The sequence below is a fragment of the Peromyscus maniculatus genome, chromosome 22 (assembly GCF_049852395.1).
Source record: "Peromyscus maniculatus bairdii isolate BWxNUB_F1_BW_parent chromosome 22, HU_Pman_BW_mat_3.1, whole genome shotgun sequence".
Classification (NCBI taxonomy): domain Eukaryota; kingdom Metazoa; phylum Chordata; class Mammalia; order Rodentia; family Cricetidae; genus Peromyscus; species Peromyscus maniculatus.
Genome location: NC_134873.1, coordinates 16,684,774 through 16,703,556, shown reverse-complemented (window position 1 = coordinate 16,703,556; position 18,783 = coordinate 16,684,774). Strand labels below are relative to the sequence as shown.

Genomic DNA, 18,783 nt, shown 5'->3' with positions numbered 1-18,783 from the left:
GACCCTGCCTCTCGTGGATACGTGGATAGTTCATGTATCCTGACTACCTGAGACATGAGTGGATGAACATTGACATTTCCAGCTGTAGGTATTTGTGGAGTAGAAGCCCTGGATGGACAGCAAGAGCTACAGTCTGTAGTTCATTTGTAGCCACACCCTTCTAAGTCACAGCTTCCAGAATAATCCATAGAGCAAACCAATGAAGCTCTCAGGCCACTCGATTTCCCTCACTGAATGTCCCCAGGTCATAATGAATATGTAGCTTCCACCCTTGGGTCTTGTGTACATGGCAAAGTCACAGTGGCAGACTTCTGAGGAACAAGGTGAGGAAGGGGTTATAATGAACCTGCTGATTTAAAAATCTTCTCCCTAGAGAACTGTCCGTCTTGATATACCATTCTGACCACAGTGAACCCAGCCACTGATTCTCTATCCTCCCCAATTGTCAAGCTTTTCTGTCTGTCTGTATTTTTGTGTATGCAGGGATTTTGTTGATGTTTTTGTTTCATTACATTTATTTGTTTGTTTGTTTATGTGTGCATATGCCCCTGCCACGGCATGCATATGGAAGTCAGAGGACAGTCTGTGGTCCTCAGTTCTCCCCCCCCCCCACCCGTGTGGGTCTCAGGGATTGAACTCGGGTCATCAGGCTTGGTGACAAGCTCTCTTACCCACTGTGCCAGCTCACCAGCCCCCCCCCTTTTTTTTGCTATTGTTTGTTCATTATTTTTTTGTTAATAGGTCTCACTCAGCCCAGGCGATTGCAGGCATGGATATGGCCCAGGTACCAGGGTCATTTGTAGACTGGGGTGTCATTTAGAAAGAGTCCCTTGGAAAAGGTGCTCATTCTCATATTTCTCAAGCACACTGTGCCCATGAGTACAGACTGGCTTGGTTGAGGGTTTCTCCTCACAGAGCTGACTATTGGCTTGCTTCAGGGCCGGCTTCTCACTCCATCCCACCTTCTATGGTTGCAGAACCCCATTAGAAGAGATGCAGAATTTTAATTTCTAAAAGAGAAACTTGAATCACAAGTTAAAAATCTGTCTCCAGTGTAAGTTGATAATTTTTAAAGTGCCCTGATGAAACTAACTTTATTTTATTATTATTATTGTTGTTGTTTGTTTGTTTTTTTGTTTTTTGAGACAGGGTTTCTCTGTAGCTTTGGAGCCTGTTGTAGAACTCGCTCTGTAGATCAGGCTGGCCTCAAACTCACAGAGATCCGCTTGTCTCTGCCTTCCGAGTGCTGGGATTAAAGGTGTGTGCCACCACCGCCCGGCCTAACTTTATTTTTTAAATTGTCCTTCTTTGCCCTTTGCCTGGAGAAGTCATGTGCTGCTTTCCACAGACTAGCACAGTAGAAAGGGCCTTTTCTATAGTGATTTCCTGATGTGTCAACTGGGGAATCACAAAGTGCAGTAGTAGTAGCAATGACCACACTGTAGACAAACTAAAAATCAGTGTAGAAGGTACCAGAGGTGTGAAGCCTGGACCGAGAACTGTGGGGATGGTGCCCATCATTGCGTACATCTGTGCTTTCCATCAGGAAACAAACACACCATTTTGAGACATCCTCAGGCACATGGTGCTGCCAGTGAGCCTGTTTGCTTCAGTGGTCACATGATACAGTCTTAGGAGGGAGGTCTTCTCCTTTGAATTTTTTTCCGGGTAAAGTAGAGTTTAAGTTTGGGTTTAAGTATGGTCATTAAAAGTCTCAATTTTTACTCCCCAAAATGTGCATTCTAAAGAATAAAGTGACCCTTTAATTAAAAGGATCATAACTGTCTAAGAGAACCCCGGGTCTTGAACTTAAGTGGCTATATGGGGCCAGCTTTAGAAAGTCATGCAGCCCTTCTGGGCTTCTGGCAGCCGCCCAGATTCCAGCCCCAGATGCAGAGCAGCTGGCTTCTCTAAGCAGGACCTCGTCTGACCCACATAGCACTCAGTACTGCCATCTCAGAACCTTCCCCTCCCCCCCCCCCCCCCCCCCCCGCCTGGGGTGGGGAGATTCTAGCTAGAGCAGGCTGCCATGGTGATGGCATCATGTAGGTCACACAGGCACAAGACTTGGACTCTAGGAATAGCCACCCTGTCCTTTAAGCCGCTTGTTGGGGAGAAAGCCCCCCAGGGTGTTTCAGGCTAAGCCAGGCAGGATGACCCCTTTCCCACCTCCAAACCACCGATTCTCATGAACTCACTGATCTGCTCGATGGCATGTCACCAGCAACTTAACACTCATCACAGTCTCTTGCAAAATGCGTTGAGGCTTGGGTCATTTTTGAATGGAGGACTCTTTCTCAATGACATCCCGTTCTGCAAATGACGCCGGTCCCTAAGCCACAGCTTCAGTGGTCCCGGTGCCTTTCCCCAGTGTTCCTTGGGATTCATGCTCAGAGAGGTCCTGACCACAGAGGCAGCGCAGCCAGGACAGTGGAACTCCCGCAGGCCTGGGAGTCATGAGCTTCAGGCTCCAGCCTCTACTGCTCCACGTACTACAGAACACTGGGATGATGTTCTCCTCTCTGCCGCAGCTCTTCCCTGGCTGAATGAAGAGATACCTGTGCACGCCCTTCACAATTGCTAGCTGGGTACGACGAGGAAACATGAGGAAAGCCACTGGCCCACAATTCTTGTTCAAGAATTGGATCTCTTTTTTGGCTACTTCATATAGTGCGTGCGTGCGTGCGTGCGTGCGTGCATGCATGCGTGCGTGCGTGCGTATGTGTGTGAGAGAGAGAGAGAGAAAGAGAGAGAGAGAGAGAAAGAGAAAGAAAGAGAGAGAGAGATTTACTTCCCTTTAATGTAGCTCAGTGATAGAGTCCTTGCCCATCATTCAAGGCCCAGGTTTAATTCCTACCAGTGGAGCATGATGGTGTACGCCTTTAATCCCAGTACTGGGAGGCCGAGGCAGGAAGATCAGGAGTTCAAGGCCAACCTAGGCTATACAGCAAACTTCAAGCCAGCCTGGGTTATATGAGACCCTGTCTCAAAGTTTAAAAAAATGGGGGGAGGGGTTGAGGTACATCTAAGGAGGAAAAGAGGCCACCAGAACTGACGACCTTGGTTCCATATCTAGGTCCCACACGGTAGAAAAAGAGTCAATGCCCGAAGGTTGTCCTCTGACCTCCATCCATGAGCCATGGAACATGCAAGTCTCCATACACTCTCTCTAAATAGATTAATAAGTAAATAATAAATGTAATTTAAAATTTTTTCTTAAATACTTTTTTTTGTTTGTTTTGTTTTTCGAGACAGGGTTTCCCTGTGTAGCTTTGCACCTTTCTTGGAACTCACTTTGGAGACCAGGCTGGCCTCGAACTCACAGAGATCTGCCTGGCTCCGCCTCCCTGAGTGCTGGGATTAAAGGCGTGTGCGCTGCCGCCGCCGCCACCACCACCTGGCGCTTCTTAAATACTTTTAACAAAACCAAAATCTAGAAATGAAATAAAGTCCCAGACAGGCTAAGCCTGGATCACAGCAAATACCCTTTGAAATTTGATCATCTTCATATCTATTTTGTGCTTAGAGCCAATAGTTAAGACAGAAATGGCATTGGAAGTTGAGGGACCTAGGGATATAACTCAGTGGGTGATATGCTTGTCATGCCTGGCAACCCACCTGCAATCCCAACACCCCAGAGGAGAAGACAGGGAGTCCCACGGAGCAAGCTGGCCAACTAGACTAGCCTGGTCATTGAGCTCTAGGTTCAGCGAGAGACCCTGTCTCGGTAAAGTGGAGAGCAATTGAGAAAGACAGCCAGTATCAACCTCTGGCCTCATATGTATGTGCACCCCTGTGATTCACACAGAGGTGAACATGCATACCACATATGACAAGAGAGAGAGAGAGAGAGAGAGAGAGAGAGAGAGAGAGAGAGAGAGAGAGAGAGAGAGATTGCTAGTTGAGAGAATAGGGAACAAAGACGATAACTCGAGCTAAATGATCATAACTCCAAAGACAGCAGCTTTCCTCCATAGCGTCCCTTCCTTCATTTCTAAACCCACAATCCCAGGGGAAATGGACAGATCAGGGTTGCCCCCCCCCTTTCATCTGTTTCTAGCATATCAGCGAACACATCCATGAGTTGACAAACACATGAAAGGAATGGTCGCTGCCCACCCATCCATCACAGGACACAGACATGGCTCCCTCTGTGTCTGGGATTTAAGATAGGGCTGGATTTTGGGGATGAGGCTGATCCCCCAATCCCAGGTAGAGGGGTTCGAGGTGTCCAGGCCATCGTAGAGACAGAAAGGTTTCCTCCAACCTCACAGTGTACGAGCCTGTAGAGCAAAAATCTGGGGGTCTTAGATACCGTTCCCAAGCCTCTGTGTCAGGGGGCTTTGCTGGAAGCAGGTTAGGAATGCGACTGCGCCTACCCCCATGGGAGCCCGCAGCATGGCAGCCACACCCAGGAGGAGGAGAATGGGAAACGCAGGGAGTCAGGTGTCCCTCTTATACAATATGGATGGGGTAATGGAATACTACACTTACCCCCCACGGATCCTACTCCCGGTCTTTCCTGCCTCGGGGGACCTCAGGCTCGGCTGCAGGGACATCACTGAAGCTGTGGGGACCCCTAACCCCTTCCCTCAGCCCCACTGACTGCAAGGCCCTTTGCCTCAGCACACGGCCATACCACACCAGAGGAAGAGGTAGGAACTTGGGGTCTGCCATGGGTCCTAGGGGCTAGGTAAGAGGTGGTGGTCAGCAGTAGGAAGGCATGGGGGGGGGCGGGGGATCAAGATCAGAGAAAGGCCCTTTTCCCTGGGAACTAAAGAAATCCTGGGGCAGAGAATAGAATAAGACAAAGTAGATTCTGCGTCCCAAAGCCCCCTGAGACCTGAATAGCTGGCTTCCATGGCTCCTACCTTATCTTCAGCCTCAGTCTGTCCCTCCGAGTCACCCAGACCTCTCTATCTGCTCTGATGCTGTCCCTGGGCACCTGGCCTCTTTCCTGGTTAGCTCTAGTTGGGGTGCATGGACCTGAAGAACGCTTAGGAACCTTGCAGATCTCAGAGCTCTGAGGAGACTGAGGTCAGGCTGGGAAGCTTAAGACCCAGCCACAGTCCGGGCCACTTCCCAGGTCAGCTGGGATTCCCACCTGCTCCTCAGTGACCTGAAGAAGGTGCCAGGGAGGAAGTGTCCTGTGTTCTGTCTTCCAGGGCTCCTGGCCCCTAATTTGGAAATTAGGTATCTCGGGAAAAGTCAGTTAGGCCCGGGGCTTCTATCTCCTTCTTCTCCCAGTTCCCCGGGGACTGTCTCTCGTGTGTTTGTGATTTTCCTGCATGCATTATCTCTCCCCACCCCACCCCCACCTCACTCTGGGGTCCCCCTTTTACAGAGCGGGAAGGAGTGTGTTCTCGGCCATGAAACTTGGCAAGACTCGGTCCCACAAAGAGGAGCCCCAAAGACAAGGTAGGCATCGTGGCCCTGCCCACCATTCACACACCTCCATCAGCCACGGTAATCATCTTTTAAACCCGCCCTAGGCTGGGCCCTCCTTCCCCACCTCCCATTGGCCACTCCCACAGCCATTTGGGCAGGACTTGGACTCCCATTGGCTGGCCTGGAAAAAGGAAGCATAGGATGTAGAGCTTCTGCGGGGGGGGGGGGGGGGGGGGGATATGATGTTAATCAGCTCCTCCCTACATCAGCTCCTCTCTACATTGAGTATTTAACTTCACAGGAGCCCAGAGACTTTTAATTAGTAGAAGAGAGAGTGGCGAGGAAACATGCTAGGCTGCACCGGGCAGCTGCCACCAGGCTTGTCTCTAGAGGGAGGGCACCGGGCCTATAGAGCTATAGTAGTGACCCTCGGCGCTTGGTCCCTCCTAAGAAAGGAAGCTGGAAGGGTCTCTGACAGCTGTTTGGAAGGAGACAAGGACGGGTGGAAGATAAGGGTATGTGGGAGGAGAGAGGAGCTACGTGTCGCCAACATCGAGGCTTTCCTGTGTGTCCCATTGGCCCTAGAACCTTCTTCCTTAGCAGGCTTGGCTGCCCTCTTCTTAGAGGGTACCGCTGCCTGCCGAGCCCCAAACCTACCATCTCTGGATGGCCTTTCCAAATCATTTCTTCATCCCACTGGATTCATACCCAGGAGGGCAGGCCTCTCCGTTAACAGTTAGCCCTGGTCCTGAGATGGATGTAGTAAGCTCAGGGTGTTTTCTACTTTCTTCCACAAAGCATATTCAGAGCTTTGGGAAATGGACTTGAATAAGAGAATTACATTCGGATAAGATTACAAAAGAAAGTAAGAAGATTAGACATAATGACAATGAAAACATCGTGAGAAGTAATGTTAGATAGAGTCTGGCATGGCCCTTGCGCATCTTCAATTCCGAGACTCAGGAGGCAAAGGCAGCTGGGTCTCTGTGAGTTTGAAGCTAGCCTGGTCTACACAGAGGTCCAGCCTGGGCTACATAGTGAGACTCTGCCATAGATAGATAGATAGATAGATAGATAGATAGATAGATAGATAGATAGATAGACAGTCAAACAAACAAACAAACAAATAAATAAATAAATAAATAACAAGAATTGGATGGGTAGCAGCATTCTAAGCAAGTGCCAGCAAATAAACCTGAAATTTGGTTCTCCTTCCTAGGAGACCGTCCCTAGCCCTGCATCTACCCACTTACCCGTCTTCTTCCCCAGATGAGCCAGCCGTGCTGGAGATGGAGGACCTGGACCACTTGGCCATTCGCCTGGGGGACGGGCTGGATCCCGACTCGGTGTCTCTGGCCTCCGTCACCGCTCTCACCAGCAATGTCTCCAACAAGCGGTGAGTGGGCCAGAGGCCTGTAGCCCACCTGCCACAGTCCTTCCTGCCAGGCAGGACAGACCTGTCAGGCTTGAGATTTGGGGGCAGAGAAATCAGGGCCCACGAGCAGCTTCTCCCAAGCCCTGTCCTTTCCTTCTGTCCTTGGATGGCCTCTCGCCTGTCTTCAAGCCTGTAGAGGCAGAGTCCTCGAGCCCCTGAGGGTGGAGGGAAAACATAGAGCTGACATGTGGCTCTGTTCACCCAGTGGCCATCTCTCTGTCCCGCCTGCCTCTGCTTAGTCCTCTCGTTAGTGCCAAGGAGGACATCCACCCCCACCCCCAATTCTGTTGGCAGAATTGAGTGTTTGAAGACCACAATCTTGTCCCTCTGGCTTTTCCGTCCCTCACATAGACCCCTGACAGTGCATTCTCCTCCTCAGGTCTAAGCCAGACATTAAGATGGAGCCCAGTGCTGGGAGGCCCATGGATTACCAGGTGGGTGGACACCCAGATGTCTGGGTCTTACAGATTCTGCTGGAGTGGGATGTTCCTGCCAGGTGTGAATGGTAGACTCATGTAAGAGCCAGGGGTTCAGAGAGCATCACAAGCTGACTCTCAAAGCCGGCTTCTGCCTGGCTTTCTTAGAAGTATCACGGCAGGTGCAAACACAAGGAAGAGTTGGAGGTCTCTGCACTGCTCAAAGCTTCTTGAAGGTTCTAAGGAAAGGGGAGCCTGGGAAAAACCAGAAGAAACACACACACACTCACTCAGACAGTTCAGGGACGGGCTGTTGGAGAATGGTGGGTGTATTTTTAAGTTGTTCCAGTTTATTTTAATGCTGGAAATAATTATCTCCAGACAGTAAGAATAGGAGTGATTTCCCCACTTCTGTGTCTTTATACTTTCTTAGATTAGTAGTTACTTGTTTCTAATTCTAAATTTTAAAAGGTCTGACCAGGAGGGTTGTGGGTGTAGCCACAGCCCAGGCAGAACATGGGCTAAGCGTCATTGGGGGGGAGGGGGAGGTTGCCAACCCAGACCTCAGTGGCCTCCACTTTGCAGGCCCAGACCCTGGCTCTTCTCCCAGCCTGAGATACAGAGTTTAATAGAATGGCTCACAATAGACAGGCCTACAAGCCGGAAACACCTAGGCCTTATGTACAAAATGAGGAGAAAGGCAAGAGGAAGCATCTCTCAAGACAGGCCCAGGGACCCACCGTGACTCCAGACTCCCCACTAAGAAGTAACAGGACCAGTTATAGATCAGAAACTGATGAGTGTTCAGCCTTATTTTCGATGCCCATTTCCCAAGCCCTGTGCTCACTACCCTTATGCATAGGCAATCCCACCTCACCTCCCTCAGGTAATGTTACAAAGGGTTAAATGGCATCGTCTGCTTTTCATATGCCCGGTCACGTTTCCCAAGGATTCACCTTGACTCCCTTAATGCCTCCTTTGGTTTGTTTCTATCCAGTAACCGTTTTCCTCTGGTGTTTAAAAAATAGCTCCACGTGGCATGTCACATGGTGCCACCCTGAAATTATAGACAACCTCAAGCCTTTAGAGGCCCTTGGAGGTTTGGGAACGTTGCTCCCCTGACCTATCAAAACCAAACCACAATGTCCTGAGGCATTAGTGGATTTCTCGGGGAGACTGAAACCTGGGGGTTTGCTTCTGTGTGCTGGCATCAGGGAAATCCACGGAGATACCATGCCGGGGTCCTGCTGTGCAAAAGCATGTGAACTCGTTGTTCATACAATTTATTATTATAAAGACTTATTCTAAGCCAGGCACTGTGCTAGGGGCTGAATGTGTGTTTCCATGGAGATGGTGCCCTTCTTGCAACCATCTGAATGTAATTTTTTTTTAAACTGCATTTTTACAGTAAGAACTGGAGCCGGGCGTTGGTGGCGCACGCCTTTAATCCCAGCACTCGGGAGGCAGAGCCAGGTGGATCTCTGTGAGTTCGAGGCCAGCCTGGGCTACCAAGTGAGCTCCAGGAAAGGCGCAAAGCTACACAGAGAAACCCTGTCTCTAAAAACCAAAAAAAAAAAAAAAAAAGAACTGGAACCAAGAAAGTTAAGGGGGCCATGGGTCCCGGGTAAATCAAGGCTGGAGCCAGGGTTCAGAGTAACAGCAGTCAGAGCCCCTTGTTCTCTGGAGCGAGGCTTCTGGAGAGTGTTCCTTTCTAGTCTCTCTTAGCTCAACACTTACTTCTTCCTCCCAAGCTGCTTCTTGCCAGGGACTTTTATGTCCCAGGCCAGATAGTTTTCCCTCCCAAGGGTCCTTTTAGACCTGAGTGAAACCAGTTACCCCATTTCACCCGGCAGCACTGTGTGTCTCCCGACAGGTCCATTCACAGCTCACCTGCATGTATTTATCCACTGTGCGAGAGGGAGCGAGCAGGATTCAAATGCAAAATATTTTTACTCCCGATATAAACCCGACAGCGACTTCTCTCCTCTGGGAAACTTGGCTGCGATTAATCAGTAAGAGCAGAGGACACTGGAGAGATGAGAGGGGAACCTGGCAGAACTCAGGTCCAGGTGGGATCCTGAGAGTCAGAACCATTGTGAAGGATAAATACCGGCAAAAGGAGGCCTGTGGGAAGAGACGCCAGTGTGCTGTATACCGTGGATAATTTAGGCAGGTGGAACATCCAAATCCTTTCCTAATTATTAGTGTCTAAAAAGAGACAAACTCTTGGTGGAAGTATTAAGGCGACTCCACATAGTTAAAAGGGAGGTTTATTTTGGGGTGTAACTTACAAATGAAGGGATAGGTTACAGGGTCTGGGAAAGGTGTAGCACAGTCCAGCAGTGTTCTCTGGAGAACTCTGCTCCATCTACCTCCAGCGTCCAGGGTCCAGGAACCAAGAGAGCCTGCATATCCAAATCTCAGGTCTTAAGGGCTCCCATCTCGGCCCCACCTCGTAGGCATGACAGTTACCGGAAGCCTCAATGGGGGTAGTGCTTCCAGGGCAGAGCTGGAACAGCGACCTCAATGGGGGTAGTGCTTCCAGGGCAGAGCTGGAACAGCGACCTCAATGGGGGTAGTACTTCCAGGGCAGAGCTGGAACAGCGACCCAGGACAACAAACCACTGTCACCTCCCAGGGTGTGCACTCTGCCCAGTAGAGCGGGCAACTGTCCTCATAGCACAGACGCTCATGACCTAGTCTGTCCCCTGGTCTCTCTCCCTGCCACTCAGGCTTCTCCCGTTTCCAGCCCCTTCCATCTCCCAGGCCAGCCCCAGCCCCCAGCCTCTGCTGGACTTCTCCCCTCCCCTTCCCCTCGGCCTCCATGTCTTCCTGTTGCCCCTCCACTCCAGCCTCCCGGTCACCACTAGCGTGATCTGCCTACCTGGTCATGGCATACTTCTGGCCATGGAGACCAGGGGACACAAAGGGGTATCCCTGTCACCTCTTCCCTCTAACCTCCCCTGACATTCTTGATGCATGCATGAATGGAAGTCCCCAATGCAGGTCATTATTCTTGGGGTCCTGCAGGACATTGAGTAGACTTTTTTTTTTAAAAAAAAACTCAAACCAGCATTGTTCCTTGTGTTCGCTTGGAGAGGGCTCTTGGGAACTCTAGCCCTTACCTCAACAGGAGACGGTGGGGCAGCCAAAGGCGCCAGCTGGTCACGTGGTCCCCCCCCCCCCCGTGGTTCCCTTTGCTCCCTGGTTTTTCCTGGAAAGGCTATGTGTGAAATAGAAGTTTCTTTGCTTTCCTGCATCTTCTTTTTTTTCCCCCCATTGGCATCATGGTTTTGGTTTTCTCAACATTCTGATGAGTGGGTGGCCCATCCCCTCCTGACAAATACAGAGGATGGCCACATTGTTGCTTTTCACTGCAAGTGTTAAACACACACACACACAAAACTGAAGCAGAGATCGGGGAGGCTATGGGAGTGGGCTTCCCTTCTGCCCCATACCGTACCGGGCCCCTCACCTCTATCTCACACCCTCAGGCTTCCCCTGGGACCATCCTCATCCAGTAATGTCCCTTCCCCCATCTCTTCATTCCTTTCAACCCTCTGCTCTCCTCCAAACTTTACCCGCCCTGTTGACTGTCAGTTTCTGACCTGGGTCACTGCGGCTGGCTAAGCTCCGCTGCAGAATACAGAAAAATGAATCCCCAAACAGGGAAAGGGACCAAACGGAGGAGGGGACAAAAGATGGAATACACACATGAAAACCAACCACCCTCTTGGAATGGGGCAGTTAATCTCAGCTGGCACATCTGGCCAAAACCGTACTTGTCTGTTTTCCAGTCCTAAGTTACAGAAAACCTTTTTCTTTGGAGAGTGGAGGTGGGGGGTGCTAGCTGTAGATTAATAGAATTTCTAAACCTTTTGCATAAAAAGGTTTCTGGAAGTTAAAACTCCATGCACCACTGTGCAAGGAATATTCCAGAAGGACTCTTAGTGTCGCTTCATCATCAACTTCTTGGAGCTAAGTTAATTAGCCTTGTTTCCTTTGGTTCCCTGAAGAAATGGTAACTGTTGCAACTCTTTCAAGCGTGGATTCTAAAGCCTTCAAACCTCAGCCCCTCTGGCCTCTCAAGCCCCAGAATAGAAGCGGCTGCTCACATAGTTCAAGTATTCCTTCAGCATTTCTGTACTTTCTTGGCAGTGGTCTTATTGGTGTTAGGGTTTCTATTTCCCTAGCATCGTTTCTGCTGTGTGGATTTTTCTCGGTCCTCGAGCTATTTATAAGACCTTGAAGAACACAGTGGATGGTAATTTTAGTAAGGATTCTTTTTATCTAAAAACGGAAAATAATCCTCCTGAGTAAAATCGTATTTAGAAGTTGCTTCAAAAGCATAACAACTAAAGTGCCAGAGACCCAGATGAGCGACACAAACAGCTGTTCTTACAGTCGAATTAGCTAGTGGGGAAATGCTGACAGCGACCCAAGGCTTTGAGTTAAAACGCAAGTTCAAGTCTCCTGTGGAGCAATCTGAAGCATCCCACCAATGCTACCTACATGGCCACTATCAGAGGTACCTTCTGTCTAAGAGGCCACTTAAGCTGCTGGCTCTCCATTCATGGAGTGTTCAGTACTGCGATGCTTTGAGGTGTGCGTTATCTTATTTAACCCCCTCTAGCTAGGGTCTCAGCCTGGAGCTGAGAATATGCAGTTCAGTGAGCCCACGGGGTCCTCTGCATCCATTCCTGGCCATATGTCAGGTTGAGGCTCAGCGCCAAGACCAGCCACCCAAAATCTGTACCTGTTTCTATTTTGCCATAGCAACCCTAATGGGGACTGGCCTCCCCCAAATCCAAGGCCGGAGCTAATGGCTTGAAGTGAAGACTCAGAAAAAATAGCAGTTGCATCAAAAATCACACTCCTTCCTCTTCTCTCCCCTCCCTTCCCACCTTCTCCCCTCCCTTCTCCTTCCCTTTCCTATCCCCTTCCCTCTCTCTCTCTCTCTCTCTCTCTCTATATATATATATATATATATATACACATATATACATATATATGTCTCGTTTTATCAGTTTTATATAGGTACATATAAATACATCTTTTCACATATATGTATCTTTATATGCATCCTTTAGCCATGCATATCTTCATATGTATGGGCATACAAAGATATAAGGGATCTCTTATGTATATTCTAAACTAAAATATGTATGTACTAGTTTAAAATGTATAAGCCAGTATTCCTTTATAATAAGATCCCTGAGGAGTAGGCGTTTATTCCAGCCTCACCGGTGCCTGGCCCCAGCAGGTGTCCCCTAAATAGTTACTGACAGAACAGACAGCTGCACCAGGGTTTCCCGGGACAGAAGATCCCAGGGAGCTAGAGGCTACGGAAGGGCACGAGAGAATGCACACCACATACTCTAACCCACGCCAGAAAGTGAGGCCCCAGCCACTCAAGGAAATTTGACACAGGGGAGGGGCGGGGACATTGGGAAGGGGGCCAGCTTTCAGAAAGCCGAGGGTATGTCAGAGGTCTGCAGTGTGAACAAGAAACCCTGGACAGGACCCAAAGCAAGTTCAGGGAGAGTTGAACAGCTTGGCCTGTTTCTGAGGGTGGGAAACCAGCGAGGCAGGCTTGGCAGCCCCCCCCCCCCGCCCCAGCAGAGCCAGGGCACGAGGGAGAACTTGGAGCCCAGGAATCAACGGGAACTTTTAGTGGGTGCAACTTTTTAGCTTTGTGACACAATGTTGTCAACTCCTAAGTTTATAAAGAAACAATCACGTTACAAAAAAAAAAGTTTATAATGTTTCAGTAGAATTTACTGTTTGCATTATGACTGTTTGCATTCATGGCTGTCCATGGCTGCCTGGGGTGGGCTGGGCATGCCTGACTGGCTTTAGGAAAACGGTTAGATGCCTGACCTTTCTTCCACATGGGTGAGATTGATTGATCGGGAGTATAGCCTGGCACCAGGATTTGGCAATGCTTCTCCCTTAGGCAATTCTGTAACACTGACCCAGAGGCCACCCAGCCCCCACACCTCTCTCAGTACAGACATCCCAGGATCACCCGGCGAATCAGGGGCCATAGTCAACCCAGAGCCTGGGGTCTGACTGCAAGCTGGACTGTCTCCTGAAATTCCTAGTCCTGCTCCCTGATCCCATGCTCTGGTAAGACTCGACTCTAATAAGATGCCTACAGTACCTCATGTTGCCTCTCTCTCTTCCTTCTGCAGGTCAGCATCACAGTGATCGAGGCCCGGCAGCTGGTGGGCTTGAACATGGACCCTGTGGTGTGTGTGGAAGTGGGTGATGAGAAAAAATACACATCGATGAAGGAGTCCACAAACTGCCCTTACTACAATGAGGTCAGTGACCCCTATGGCCTCCAGGTGGGAAAGGTACTGACGTGGGAACAGGAACAGCAGGGAGTTGGAGGCACAGAGCCACCAGCCCCAAGGTCTTGGCCCACCCTCTTATAACCCAGCACTCTGGCATGCGGTGCCATACCCTCTGTACCCCCAATGTGGACCCCTGTCTAGCCCTGCTGTGGCTACAAGCCAACCTGAGGGTAGGGCAGCTCCTACCAGCCTAGCCAGGGTACCACTGATAGCATGAATGAGTCCTTCCAGGTACCATGTCTCGCCTACATCCATAGGTACATTGATACCCATCATACATGGATTCTGCTGCCCAGTGCACCTGCAGGGACACTCATGAGTCTCAGAGCCTTAACAGTTTGATCTCCCCATCTTACAGAGGAGATAAGTGAGGCCTCAGGTCAGGAAGAGCCTTCCCAACAGCCCTAGGGAGCTGCTGATGGAATAAAGCCCACATTGACTCCAGATGGGACCCCATCATGATTGGGTTTGGAGAAGGTGGCCAGGCCTTCTCCTAATGCCTGAGCACATTTCAAGTGTCTAGAAGTCTGGGTGTCCCAGACTCGCTGTCTTGGAGGGAACACTGGGTCTGTCTACCCCAGTGACTTTAGTTAGCAAGAGGTGCCAGGCTAGCTCAAATGACGTATCCATGTCCCGGACCTGTGTGGGGAGAGCTGAGGGTATCCTTGGGCCGCTGTGGGGCCCCCAGCAGCACAGTGCGGGACCCAGGAACACTTCCGCATTTCAGCTAAGTTTGACCAAACTCATGTGTGTCCACGGGTTACAATGTTCCAAGCTTGTGTTCCCCTGCCCCCCGCAACCTCCCCAGCCAGGGCAGGCCATCGCTGCTCAAGGGCCCCCCAGCCCTGGGTGGAATCAGGATATCCAAGCTGGACATCTCGGATCTTCCACCAGGAGACATTTCTGACTGGAAAGCTTCCGCTCTCGATAAGGGTCCACTTTCCTGTGACGCCTATGGAGAGGAGTCCCAGCGGCTCTCGGGTTATCTGATCATGGTGAAGCCGCATGTGGCCGACTTGGAGGTTCACCTTGCATCAGACCCACGTACCTCATGTTTCAGTCGACTTGCTTGCTCCTCCCAACGTGGCTTCCCTGCTCTACGGGCCCCTAGCAAACTCTTATTCTCTCTGCAGGGACCCAGCTCAAATGACCTTGCCATTGGGCAGTCCACCCTGCCTTCCGAGTCAGAGGCCAGCACGTCTCTGTGAGCACTAATGTGCCTCAGCTGTGGTGGCTCTTTCACGTTTTTATCCCCTTGTGGTTGAGGGGCTGCAGGTTTCCCTCATTGCTCTCCCGGCTCAGAACCTGCGGGTTCATGGAAGGCTCATAACACTGCTGAGTGGACCCTCACAGAAATGAGGGAGCATTTGCTAAGTGCCAGACCGTGGTGCATGGGGCAGCATGGAAACTTCCGGGCTGACCAGAGCACGGCTTCTACCCTCACATGTCACTTCCTGGCCACAGCTAGAAACCACCCCCTCCCCTCCGCTCATCTTCTGCCTCATCCTGGTCATGGTGCGCTCTTTTGCACAAAGCCAAGTAGCTCTGGTTTTGTTCCTGTCTCTTTCCTCTAAACTAGGGTTTCTTAAACTCAGCCATTTGGATATTTTGGAGTGGAAAATTCCGGATTGAAAGTTCTGGGTACTGAGGCTACAAAATGCCAATAACAAAATGCCTCGTAGCCGTAGCAACTAAATATTTGCAGGTGTTGGCAAATGCCCATGGGAATTAAACTCACCCACCCTCAATTAAGCCCCCCTCTCTACACTACATTGGTGTGACTCTTTGCAGCCCCAGGGATGGTCTCTTTCCTTTCTTTTCCTCTTCAGTGAAAAACACTATCGTAGGGTTTCTATTGCTGTGAAGAGACACCGTGAGCAAGACATAGCACCTCTTATAAAGGAGAACATTTCATTGAGGATGGCTTACAGTTCAGAGGTTTAGTCCACTATCATCATGGCGGCGGGAAGCATGACGGATCGCAGGCAGACATGGTGCTGGAGAAGGAGCTGAGAGTTCTACACCTGGATCAACAGTCAGAAGGAAGAGAGAGAGAGAGAGAGAGAGAGAGAGAGAGAGAGAGAGAGAGAGAGAGAGAGAGAGAGAGAGAGAGAGACTGGGCCTGGCTTGGGCTTTTGAAACCCCAAAGCCTACACACTTCCTCCATGACCACGCCCTACTCCAACAAGACCACATGCCCTAATTCTTTCAAATAATGCCACTCCCTATGAACCTATGGAGGTCATTCCATTCAGACCGCCACAAACACCCTTCTAGCCATGGGGATGCATTGCTTCTGGAAAGTTCTCTAGGAAGCAGGAATCTTCCTTTGGCTCCACTAGAACAGCAGAGGCTGGTAGGAACCCTCAACTGACTTAGCAGATCACTAAGCAATCCCAGGAAAGAATCATGCTCGGAAAACACAAGGATTGTGATTCCAGCCAGCTCCAGCTTAGCCAGCTCCTTCCATGGGCCTGGTCCAGTTCTTAGAGCCTGGCAGCTCATTAGCATAGCTTTAAGCCTGCCTGGGAAGGGAGGCTGGTGACTTTTGTCCTCCCATAATAGCCTGGCCACATGTGGACCAACACAAAGCCCCTTCTCTATGTGCACATGTGGTCTCCCTGGCCAGCCTGTGGACACTGCTCCTCCTCTCTCCCAATGCCCACCTATCACCTTTGCCCTGGACCCTCCCGTTTCTTCAACCCAAAGGACTCAGCATTGACCTCAATCCTGTCTTTGCCTTTCTTCTGGCTCTTTCCTTCTCTCTTGCCCACGTGGCACTCTACAGCAGAATGTTGTAAGCACAGCCAGGACACCTCATGGATACCCAAGGACAGGAACCTGGAGTCTGTCACCCACCACCTAAACGTGGCTTTTCCCCACTTCCAGCTGGACCTCCAGCTGTCTCCTCTGAGCTCCTCCATTCACAGTAGATGTGGGAGCTGTGCCCACCCTCTCACTCTCGGTCACACTTTTCATCTCATTCCTCCTTCCCAGGAGCTCTCATGGTCTCTCCAGAACCTTGTCCCCAGCTTCCTAACTTGCCGTGGCTTTCTCAACTCACCGAGAAAGGCTGTCGCTTCCTGGAGCCCTGTTCTGGGCAGGTTCTTCTCTTGTGTTTCTCTCAGGTGTCTCCTCCATTCCCACAGCTCTGTCACCATCCTTGTGCTGATGGTTCATTTCCAAATCGGACTCCAGAGCTGCAGACCCTCACTCCAGCCAGCACCCCAAGACTTACCAGCCACGCACACCAGTAAACGTTTGTTGTGCCCTTACCAAGTACACAACCAAGTGGAGTGGTATTTGCTCCGCCCATGACCTTGAGCTATAGGGCCTGAAGGAGGTGGTGCTTCCTGCTTCCTTTTTTTCTTTTTTTATTTATTTTTTTAATATTTATTTATTATGTATACAGTGTTCTGCCTCCACACCAGAAGAGGGTGCCAGATCTCATTACAGATGGTTGTGAGCCACCATATGGTTGCTGGGAATTGAACTCAGGACCTCTGGAAGAGCAGCCAGTGCTCTTAACCACTGAGCCATCTCTCCAGCCCCTTAATTTATTTTTATCCTGGTATGATCAATCCATGTGAGTCTATTTAATGGGTAATAGGGATTTATTAAGATATAACTTGAGGAAATACTCTCATGAATACAGAACTGAGTAAATAGCTGAAGTCACCCTCTGTTCTGACTACAGAACTGAGTAAATAGCTGAAGTCACCCTCTGTTCTGACTCGTGACCCTTCTCCCTTACCTTATAAGAGGTCACATACAATGGCAGGAAGCATTGCCTCCTTTGGACCCCATAGCCCAAGGTCATGGGTGGAGCAAATGTCACTACCACCGAGAGCTGTCATTTTGATTTTATAACCACACCCATTTGTGTGTGGTCATACCCCTGGACGGCATGGTCATTGGTCCCCTTAGCACAAGGAAGTGACGGGTCCAGCAGTAACAGCTGAATGCCACTGTCTCTATAGACAGCCCTTCTGCCCACAGTGCTTGAGTTAACTGTCAGATAGGGGTGTCATCAGCAGGCTATTGACCAGGACTATTGACTACAGTGAGAAATACCCCCTCTTGGGACATTTGCTCTAGCCAAAGCCCTCTGGTAATATTGCCTTCTTTGCCCCGCCCACAAGTTCATCAAAGCAGTAGTCCCTCTGCTCACTGCCCGCGCCCTAACCTCATCCCAACATACCCAAGGTCAAGGATGGGGACTGTGAGCCTGGAGGCTCACAGCCAAAGAGAACAGTTCACAAAGCAGCGTTTCTCTCTCGGAGCTAAGGAAGTGTCGTCTTTTTTTTTTTTTTTAAGATTTATTTATTTATTATGTATACAGTATTCTGCCTGCATAGTGTCGTCTTAACCCAAGTGCATCGTTCTGAAACTCCCTGTGTTCTTAGGTTGGGGTGCATCTCCCAGGCAGCGCTGAGGTTTTGTGGTTATCCATACGGCCTTTACCTCATAGTGTACCTCATGGTCAAGAGCCTGCTTGATTCTGTGACATGGCAGTCGATGTCCATGCCCCTATTTTACAGCTCTCCGGGGGACAAGCCAAAGAACACGTGTATAAGTCTATACAACTAGAAAGGGCAAAATGGTTGAGAGCACAGGTTTCCCAGCCTCTTGGTCAGGACTCTTCCACACACAGCATGTAATCAGGGGTACTCAATTTTTTTGACATTGGAGCGTGATATCATCTGCAAATGTGGTGGGCAGCCTGTAGCATGAACACGGGTAGTGAGTAGATTGTTCCATCCCCTGGGAGTAGAGGACCCAACCTAGGAGATGGGGCTCTACTTCTCGCCCATTCAGACTCTCAGAACCCAGTGGGTCCTCACTACGGCTCCTGTGAGCTTTGCAACTCGTAGGGGACATGGTGGGATACAGGCCGGCACCGCTCGGAGGGAGGGGCCGGCAGTGGCATCACTCTGGGTCCTTCCTCCCCTCTAGTATTTCGTCTTCGACTTCCACGTCTCTCCTGACGTCATGTTTGACAAGATCATCAAGATCTCGGTGAGTGGAGAGCAGCTGCCGTCAGCGGGACTTACGCTGGATCTCTGCACAGCCCCGTAACATGCTGTTCTTAGCACAGCTGTCCTGTGCCTGGACGCACAGCTGGATGCACAGAGGGTAACAGGGAATGGCTATTGGCCCCCTCTTGCCCGCTTCAGCTGGTTCA

General features: G+C 50.2%; 1 protein-coding gene across 2 annotated transcripts in view; it reads left to right on the top strand.

The window, feature by feature from the left end:
• Window positions 1-18,783, top strand: part of Otof (otoferlin) — a 102,254-nt gene that overhangs the window by 55,238 nt on the left and 28,233 nt on the right. For both annotated transcript variants that reach the window (XM_076558788.1, XM_076558787.1), the window contains exons 6-10: window positions 5,345-5,418; window positions 6,658-6,784; window positions 7,203-7,257; window positions 13,434-13,565; window positions 18,555-18,617. In XM_076558788.1, the coding sequence (XP_076414903.1) occupies window positions 5,345-5,418; window positions 6,658-6,784; window positions 7,203-7,257; window positions 13,434-13,565; window positions 18,555-18,617 (451 nt within the window). The remainder of the gene's footprint in view (window positions 1-5,344; window positions 5,419-6,657; window positions 6,785-7,202; window positions 7,258-13,433; window positions 13,566-18,554; window positions 18,618-18,783) is intronic.